This window comes from Maylandia zebra, linkage group LG4 (assembly GCF_041146795.1).
Source record: "Maylandia zebra isolate NMK-2024a linkage group LG4, Mzebra_GT3a, whole genome shotgun sequence".
NCBI lineage: Eukaryota > Metazoa > Chordata > Actinopteri > Cichliformes > Cichlidae > Maylandia > Maylandia zebra.
This window is the reverse complement of record NC_135170.1, coordinates 18,725,504-18,736,007: the sequence shown is the minus strand read 5'-3', so window position 1 is coordinate 18,736,007 and position 10,504 is coordinate 18,725,504. Positions and strand designations below refer to the sequence as shown.

The 10,504-nt window shown below is 36.2% G+C and overlaps 1 protein-coding gene across 1 annotated transcript; it reads right to left on the bottom strand.

Moving 5' to 3' along the window:
* Positions 1-3,280: 3,280 nt before the first annotated feature.
* LOC101487575 (beta-galactoside-binding lectin) lies at positions 3,281-6,369 on the bottom strand. Its single transcript, XM_024802120.2, has 5 exons — positions 6,352-6,369; positions 5,336-5,459; positions 4,872-5,006; positions 3,891-4,078; positions 3,281-3,710 (listed from the first exon to the last, which is right to left on the bottom strand). The coding sequence occupies exons 1-5, from the start codon at positions 6,367-6,369 to the stop codon at positions 3,564-3,566; spliced, it is 612 nt and encodes a 203-aa protein (XP_024657888.2). The 3' UTR covers positions 3,281-3,563.
* Between the last annotated feature and the right edge of the window lie 4,135 nt (positions 6,370-10,504).

Sequence of the window (10,504 nt, the reverse complement as noted above, 5' to 3'; positions counted from 1 at the left end):
AATCAAATTCTAATGACATGGCCTCCTTGTTCACCTGATCTGAACCCCATTGAGAACCTGTGGTCCATCATCAAATGTGAGATTTACAAGGAGGGAAAACAGTACACCTCTCTGAACAGTGTCTGGGAGGCTGTGGTTGCTGCTGCACGCAATGTTGATGGTGAACAGATCAAAACACTGACAGAATCCATGGATGGCAGGCTTTTGAGTGTCCTTGCAAAGAAAGGTGGCTATATTGGTCGCTGATTTGTTTTGTTTTGTTTTTGAATGTCAGAAATGTATATTTGTGAATGTGGAGATGTTATATTGGTTTCACTGGTAAAAATAAATAATTGAAATGGGTATATATTTGTTTTTTGTTAAGTTGCCTAATAGTTATGCACAGTAATAGTCACCTGCACACACAGATATCCCCCTAAAATAGCTAAAAATAAAAATAAACTAAAAACTACTTCCAAAAACATTCAGCTTTGATATTAATGAGTTTTTTGGGTTCATTGAGAACATGGTTGTTGTTCAATAATAAAATTATTCCTCAAAAATACAACTTGCCTAATAATTCTGGACTCCCTGTAGAGTGTGGGAGGAGCCTTCAACCTGAGTGATATGTGAAACAGCCAATAGGATTGTGCCAGTGCTAAACACCCACTACCTTACTCATAGTCAAATTATAGACCATAAATAACTAATTTAGAAGTTAAAAAATGTTTGCATATGTTGGTGGTTAACATCCCACTGTTACACTGTTTGTTTGAAATGCCTCCAAAAGACTGTCTGAACTTGAATAAACCTACAATTCTCCTTCTTAGATCTTCACTGACTCTTTTGGACTTTTCAGTTGTTCTGAGGGGTTAAAATGGGACTTGACAAAAATTACAATAATATCTATTCAGAGCTCCAGGAGATTTTCTTTGTGTAACGGTTGTAATGAGCTGACCTGTGTTGCTGCTGCTTTGAAGTTTACTGCTCTTTAATGATTTGCACAACTAAATTCAACAAGGTGTAAGCAGATGCATCCCATAATGCTTTCCATTAACTACTGTTTATATTGTCTTTATCATATAGAGTATAAAGTTGGTATAAAAACTGAATGCAGTGAATGAGTCAAAGTATCACCAACATAAGTTCTAATTTACCTGAGCTGCACATGATGTAATAGTGACCATGAATGCACCGTCACTGTGCACCAGTGCAACACACACACACACACACACACACACACACACACAAATTATACAAGGCCTAAGGTTCAAGAAGCCAAAATGCAATTCAGCCTTTGCTCAACTACTGTGAAAGAGAGAAGGTGCGACAGAAATCATAGGGAAATGTTAGAACGTCCTTATCTTACTGTCTAATAGGTAACTTTTATGCATATGTCTTCTCATCTGTCACTGCACTCCATTTAAAAAAGGATAAATGATACAAGGTCTTTATTTTAATTTGCTGGGTTTATCAAGCCAATGAGGTCAGAATGCAGTTCAGTTTCTGCTCAGTTCTGATACTGGGAACACATAGCAGAAATGAAATAGGGAAATGTTAGCATGTGCTTATCTTGCTAACAGATAACTTTCATGTTTATGCATGCCTATGCAGATGAGAAGGAAAAAGAAGTAATTATTGTACATATATGCTGTATGGTGAACATTTTGACCTTAAAAGATCAAATATTCAACATTAAAATAATGTTTAAAAGTGAATACAAACATCTGTTTTAATTAAAGCACAGTTCAATTATAGACTAAGCTTGCACCAGCTATCAGTGTTTAAGTTATGTATTAAGAATGTCTATAAAACACAGACAAGTAAAAGTAATATTAATAGTAATACAGAGCAAGAAAAATGACCTTGACAAAACCACGGGGCAGCTAAAAACAGGAAGGTTTCTGGAAATGATTTTAAATAATCATTTGTTGGAAAGTATACAGAGTTTAAAGGATGACATGAAGTCTTGAAGCCTTGAGATGATTATTCCCATTGTTACCATCTTGGCTGTTTTGCTAAAATGGTTGGAGGGGAGAAGAATTTGAGGGGAATTTACACTAAGCAAAGTTGATCTGAGCACCCACTGTCCTCCAGTGATAACACTAAGGTACTTCAATAATCCACATTCTGCAAAAACCTTTCACTACTACTTCCAATAAAGAAAAAGAGACAACTATTATTACACTGTTATAACAAAATGTGATATAGAAAAATAATCACATATGACTCGCCTGAGTTTATTGTAAAAGTGGCAATTTGTTCTCACGTCATTCAAAAAGCAATCAGTATAACTAAGTAAATAAATATCCTACTCTTCTTGGGTAAATGCAATAATATCAGAGTATTTGTGGGGATATTTCTCCAGTAAGTAGTAGCTTCAAAAGTAGAAGTCAACAACATTGCTCAGCATTTCTTAATAAATAGCAGTAATCAACTCACCTGATATTTAAAATATTTAAGTTTCCTTTTCAACGGTTTAAAGGTTCAAAACATTTAAAACTGTACCCTATCCACTTTCTCAGAAACCAAATCTGCTGTAAACCAAAAGAAGTTTACTTAAAAAAAAAAAAGATAATTTTTCAAAAAGAATTATTGAATCCCATTTATTATGTATATGTACCACCAGCAGCTGGAGTCATTTTATTGAAAGCTTTCTCCACATTCTGAGACTACACTGAAGTAAACTGCAAAGTTGCCATCAAAATGACATCAAACCACTTTTAGTGTTTTCTATTCCAAGCATTGATTGATATTGCATTAATAATTATAATTATCAATTGTAGTTGAGGAAGTATTAGAAATACAGCAGTGAGGTGAGTGTTTAATGGTTGTAGTGGTTATTAATGGTTATGTCCCGACAGTCCCACAATTTTCTTGCCATTTTCACATTCATTAAAATGAATGACTGTTTCATTTCATGTCTGTTTTGTGTTAATTTCTTATATAAATCTGTGCACGATGTTGTGTAGATATTTTTCTCCAAAAATAAATCCTAATAAATAATAATAATTCCAAAATCCTGCTTTGAAAAACATTAATTAAGGATTAACAGTTCATGTATAGACTAGTAGATAGATTAGTTATATGTGAAAAATTAATCTATGGTATAAACACTTCTCATAACTTAAACTGGACCCAAAACTGTGAAGGTATGAAATATGACTTGTATGTAAAAGGTCAAATCACAGAGCGGGGCAGTGCCTGTGTTTCACTGGGAAAGGATGAAAGGCATTGTAAAACAAGTATAAGGAGCCACCAGAGTCATGTTTTTTTTCATAGTAGAACATGCTTTATTGATGCTTTTGCAGGAAAGAATTGAAAAGTAAAAAGTCTTGGAAAATACAAATAGTGAATAGTGAAGCATTTAAAGGCACATTAAAGGAAACTTGATGATAGTTTACTGTATATGATTCTTGCAAGCAAAAAACTACAAATCCAAACCAAAAAATCCCTTGGACTACTTTAAAACTGCACAGTTCCATAACAGGATGTTCAGTCATCTGTGTGCAGAGCTAAAAATCTGCTGCCAGACAAACAGAAAAATAAAACAAGAATTTCAATTCAGCAATTCAAGGGTGGATTTACTTGATCTCAATGCTTCTGATGACAGCATCCCCATGAAAGCCCATGACAGAGTATTTCTCTGCACCCATGCGATTGGGGAAACAGAACGTTGAGCCATTTGATAAAGTCACCACAAACTCTGAGCAAGTGAACTGAATGGAGATCTAAAAAGGCATTTTGAGTGAGAGAAACAGAGAGACAAAGGATGTGAACACTGTAATATAGCTCAGAAAAAGGTCAAATAATGACGTTTTTAATGTAATCAAAGATACCGTGACACACATTTTCCAACAGAGATTGCATGAAAGAACAAGGCTACAATACGGACAAACACACTCTCACACCTTGAATTCCTTTCCCGGGCTGAAAGGAAAGCTTTTCTCATATTGCTCCTGATGCCAATTGCCTCCCTCAAAAGAGTTGCAGACAATTATATTTATGTGTCTGCTGTCATCAAAACGAGGGTTGAAATGAAATGCAATTCTGTCCTCGCTCTCACCAATATCCACAACAAACCTGCAATGAGAGAAAGCTATTACATTACATTATACAGTATTTAGGATCAGAAAATATGGGACTAAAATGGACTGACATAGAGATACAAAATTATCGGCACAGATTTGCAAATAATTTTGCTACAATAATTGCCCCAAGATAGTAAATCTTAATAAAATGGTGACAGAGTGTGATTACCTACCTTTCAGGGAAAGTTCACCCCCAAATAAAAATTCTCATATTTGCACATTTTATATCAGTACCTTTCAAACTTCAGTTACCTTAACCTCCTAAGACCCAAACTCTTTCATGGCATGCATTTTTAATTTCTCTTTTCTATTTGGGCTGATTGGGACCTGATGAATGAAAAAAAAATGATTTTTTTTTTTTTTAACCTAAGTTTTGTTTCTGAGAAAAATTAGACCCACATGAAAGGACATTTGCTTTAAATTCAATAGGACAGTGGCACAGTATAATGTCCTCGTAAGTGGATATCGGGCCCTTGTAGAGCAAAATTTAATTTAATCACCCAGAATGTGATGTCCACGTATGTGGACAAAAGATCCTAGGAGGTTAAAGAGATACTTTACAAAATCAAATTTTCTAATTTTTCCTCTTACCTGGAGATTTAGTTATCATTTTTGTGCAACTTTTCTCTGTATAATAAGATGTACATTTGTGGAACTTTGATTGAAAGTACAATTACTCTTGTTACTCCAAAAAAGTCTCCAAAAGCTTTTTATTATAAATATATTTTATTTTTCAACTTTACTATGACTCACTCACTAATTTAAAAATCCTAATACATCTTATCCTTAATCAGTATTTACCAGATTTGATGACTCCAACAACAGTCAGGGTTTGTTCGACCTTGAAGGTCATGTTCTTTATTATCATATCCTGTACAGATAAAGACAGGGATTTTTGGTGATACTGCACTGGACAGTGCTGTTTACTGGCTGAAGCTGAAATAATAAATGACTCCAAAAAGAGTCAATAGCATTACAAAATAGTGATGCACCCATAATAAATAATGCCCTGCATCAACCATCTGTAGCTGAGAAGACAAAATAACAATTAAGAAATGATTAATGCACACATATGCTCTGTGATGAATATTTCAATGATAAAAGGCCATCAAATAAATCCAAAATGTCAGAATTATGAAAAAACAACAAACCTAAAAGCATACTGCTTATACTTTAGTTTAAGCATAACTCTGCTGATTTAGTTACATCAACCTGGAAAAGAATAAGCTTGTACCATCTGCTTAAGACTGTATATATTTACTTACCTTCATCATCTTGGCATATGTAGTAGGTTAAGTACAGCTGAGAAGAAATGAGAGTTCTGCAGGGACTTAGTCTCTCTGCACCCAGGAAGACTGCATTATATAGAGTGTGGGAGGAGCCTTCAATCTGAATGACATTTCAAACAGACAATATTACTCTGCAATTGCTTAAGACCCACTATTTGACCCATTGTCAAATTATAGACCATAAATAAATAATTAGTAGTTAACAAATACTTGCAGATGTTGGTGAAAATTAGTTGTTAACATCACACTGTTACATTGTAACCTGTATTTGTTCTTTGGACTTTCCCATTGTTTGAAATGTCTCCAAGAGACCCTCTCGACTTGAACAAGCCAGTGTGGATCACATAAAATCCCAAATAAATTCAAACTTGTGCATCCCTTTCTTATTTAGAAAGTCATTAAAGATGCATGGGTACAATAATTCCATCATGGAAGAAGAATAGTTCAAAGTAGGGCTGGGCCATATCATACCGTTCACGGTAATACCGGTATAATGTTGGGCAACGATAAGAAAATGAAATATCGCGATAGAATATGGGTCAAACTCGCATGCGCAGTGCCTTTGTTTTCATACGCACATGGCGGAAAAAGCATGGCGGCGACGGAGAATGAGAAGGGCGAAAGTGGATCGTTGAATGAAATGGATGAACCAGAATTGGTTTGTAAAAATGCTGCAACTTCCGTGGTCTGGAACTGGTTTAGCTTTTCGCTTTCACTGGAAATGCCTTTTGGTTAAACTGTCAGCAAGGAATTTGCATTTGCACTGTTACATTTTTATATAACTTTAATGCACATAAAAAACAGCTGCTTGTTTAAGTGACAATAAATGCGCTAATAAAGTTGTGGAGTTGTAAAGTATTTTGTCTAGTGTCAATTATATCGTCAATTATATCGTCAGTTATATCGTTATCGCAAATTTTCAAATGTATATCGTGATAAATATTTTTGGTCATATCGCCCTGCTCTAGTTCAAAGAAATTGACTCAAATTACCATGACATTCATGCCCATTATGACTGTAGAGAAACATTTTTAAACTACGAGTGAACTCTTTATGAAACATTTTATAAAGTTTAAAAGGGTTTAAATTAATTATAATTTAATTATAGTATGTTTGGTAAATGAGATATAGTTCCTTTGTTACTGAAATTCTTTTTTTTAAGTTGACATTCATTCTATAAATGTTTTAAACTTAGTGCCCAACTTTATATAGCACATTTAACCTTATTTCAATTAACCCTTAATGATATAAGAAATCAACAAGATTTTGATTTTAGCCATTTACTGTATGTCATTTACACTTTTCCAAACATATTTACCCCTGTATCCAAAAAAGCTCAAACACTACAGGATCTTCCGCCTAGTTTATCAATCCAAACAGGCCAGAAAGCAATTCAGCCTTTGCTCAGCTGTGATACTGGGAAAGAGAGAAGGTGTGACAGAAATGACACAGGGAAATTTTTTGCATTTATTTCTTTCCCTTTCTAAGAGATTACTTTTATACATATATCTTCTTATCTACAGTCCTTTCCAAACACATTAACCCGTATTCAAAAAAATTTGATATGATCTGACAGGTTTGTGTTGTATTCTACCTAGTTTATCAATTCAAAGAGGCCAGAATGCAGAAATGACACAGGGAAATGTTCTTACTATCTTACTGTCTAATAGGTAACCTTTATGCATATGTTTCCTTATCTAGTCACTGCACTCCTTTCCAAACAGGTTTAGTGCTTCATTGAAAAAAAAAAGGCCAACATGTTCTGAAAGGTCTTTTTTGTGTTCTACTGAGAAGGTGTGACAGAAATTACAGGGGAATGTTAGCATGTGTTTATCTTGCTGTCAAACAGATAACTTTCATATAACTTTCATGTCTATAAATGGCTATGCAGATGAGAAGACAAAATAAAGAGTTAAGAAGTTATCAATGTACACCAAGGTTTTCATTCGTTTTTATTTAGTTTCAACTTGAGATTTTCATTTAGTTTTTATTTTTTTGAAAATGCTTAGCTTCAGTTATAGTTTTAGTCTTTTTTTGTAATACAAGTTGCATACAAGGGGAATGACTGAACAAAAGAATTCAAAAAAGTTATGTGTAACAAAATCTTGTAATATCACAAATCAGGTAACCTTTTTTAATGTATTGATTTCAGGAAGATGAACAACCATCCATAACAGTCAACTGTAAACGATGTATGGCAGAGTAATCTTGGAATTAAGGAAAATTCAGTAAGCACAGTGAACATAATTACAGCAGCACCTGCAAGCTTATGCAAAGGGTTAGCTTCCTTGCCTCCTTGTTAGTTTTATTATCAATTTCTGCTTTGCTACATCCATCGTAACCCCCATGAGAGTATTGACTCTTGGCTTGGCTGCTTGCAGAAGTCAAGTCGAGTAGCGCAAAGTCTATGGTGATCGTCTATAGAAAGAGAAACATGTTTGATAAGTTTTTTTTATTAAGTTACACACAAATAGCATTCTCTGCCAACAGGCTCACAGAACATGAATATGTAGAAACAAATAACAGACCAGAACCAAAGAAGCAATGTGTACAAGCAGGTGACAAAGACAAGTTTGTACAACACATGGCTCCGTAACAGCTCCAGTGTTTCCTGGAATTGATTCGGAAACACTAACAGAGTTATTACCTATCAGTGAAATTTCCCCCAGATAGTCTTGGTTGAGATCTGGTGACTGTGGAAGCCATGGTATATGATTCACATCATTTTCATAATCAACTATTCCCTCTTCAAATACTTAGTCACAGGCCAAAGATAATCTCTCATAGCAACTTTGCACTGATACGACTCTTTTCCCTTTGACAAGTGGACCCTAACATGGGAGCAAAGTGCAACAATGGGGGTGCCCAAATTGACAGGCTGCATCCTCCTGAGGACCCGGCCTTCACGACCTACGTGGCCCGGGTCCTCCGAAGGCCGGGTAGCCTGAAGTGATCGGCTGTGAAACTGGACGGTCTAGCCTTCAGTTTTGCGTCACCAGCTGTCTCAGTGGAGTTTAATAAACCCAGCTGTCTGCTCCTTCCTATCTAAAATATAACAGGACACTGGCGTAAATTTTCAATCATCTCACACTTCTGTTTAATCATTTTTTCTGTTTGACATTTATTCAGCTGTCTGAAAACTATAACTTTAATCTCAGCCAAATCGATTTACTCACAAACAAATAAAACACTGAAAAAAGCCAAACAATAAAATTTTTAAGCTATCTGAGTGACTTAAATCAAATCAAATCAAATCACTTTTATTGTCACATCACATGTGCAGGTACATTGGTACAGCACATGTGAGTGAAATTCTTGTGTGCGAGCTTCACAAGCAACAGAGTTGTGCAAAATACAATAATGTAAACAAGCAAAATACAAGAATGGCTACATCTGAAACTAATAAATATACGTACAATATATAATAGTATATGCATTTCTGGATGTGTATACTAAATATTTTTCTACGTGTGTGTGTGTGTGTGTGTGTGTACACATATTTTACAAATTAAATAGAGTCAACAATAAATAAAATATATAAAAATATACAGAGTTGAGACATGTGCAAAACAGTGGCATTACTGTACAGTATGGAGTGCATAATGTTAAAGTTCCAGTAGTGAAGCTGAGGTTTCTATGAAGTGTTCAGCAGTCTGATGGCCTGGTGGAAGAAGCTGTCTCTCAGTCTGCTGGTTCGGGACCGGATGCTGCAGAACCTCCTTCCTGATGGAAGCAGTCTGAACAGTTTATGGCTGGGGTGACTGGAGTCCTTGATGATCCTCCCCGCTTTCCTCAGGCACCGCTTCCTGTAGATGTCCTGGAGGGAGGGAAGCTCACCTCCAATTATCCGTTCAGAGCACCGCACTACTCGCTGGAGAGCTTTGCAGTTGTAGGCGGTGCTGTTGCCATACCAGGTGGTGATGCATCCAGTGAGGATGCTCTCAATGGCACAGTGATAGAAGGTCCTGAGGATGCGGGGGCTCATGCCGAATCTTTTAATCTTTTATTCGACTTATATATCATGTTCAACCTGAGAAGCGAAAGACCGCAGAGGGGTTGAAAACGATGTACCGGGAGTTTGCTATTCTCGCCCCAGCTAACTATCGAGCTGGTGGGTAACAGACGTCTCCGAAAACGTCTGAACACTTTTGCAAATATGTGATATCTTGATAAGCTGAGCAGATATTTGAAGTTTACACAGCTACATTCTCGCCTAAAAATATCTGAAAAGTTTATTTTGTGACCCAGAAAGAGTAATAAGAGTAATATTAAAACTAAGTAGCTGCCGCCATTGCTGGAAACTGGAATTGGCTGGGCTGCGCTATGAATTTTGGGATATGGTGGGCCACGAAGGATACACCCGACCCATCCTTCAAATCTGGGGAAAAGGAGGACGCATTTGTCAGCTGCATTCAGGTTATTTTCCAACCTGTTTTGGCTCAAAGGAGCAAAAGAAAAATCCTCATCAATGTTGGAGTAAAATCTTGATGCTTTTATTGTACATACGCTGATAATTGTTGCTCTTGTGTCATTGTAAACCAGTAAAAATAAATAAATAACACATTGGGATCACGCTGAAGATCACAGACCACAGCTGAGCCATCAGGTGGGATAAAGGAGCTGGAAACATCACCTAATAAAGAAAAAAGACAACAGACTGAATGAAAAACAGAAGTCGCCTTCATTGCACATTTTTGACCAATCAGAAGTCCCCTTCTTTCACTCTAGACATTTGACCAATCACCGATCAGGATGAATTGCACTACCGTATGGTCCGTCCCCCTGCCCAAATCCTGACCGGGGCATAGTGTTATTATTATTACTGTATTATGGTTACAATATCAGTAGTGCCAACATGACCAATTATATTTGCGATAACAGGCCAGAAATGCTTGTACGGAAGAGGATTAGGGCCACTTGTTTATCACACAAATGACATCTAATGAAATTTTCCATTCAACATTTGAACGAATCCCCCAGCCAAATAATGATAATAATAATTTCCCGAGCCTTTCGGTTCACACAGAGGAGGGTCAAGGTTGAATGCACCTGCCAGAACTCAACTTTAGGGTTTTTAATGCTGTTAATGCTTAACAGAAAACTCAGCTGTACTGCTGTCCTGCATCCCACTCTGGCTTCTTATTC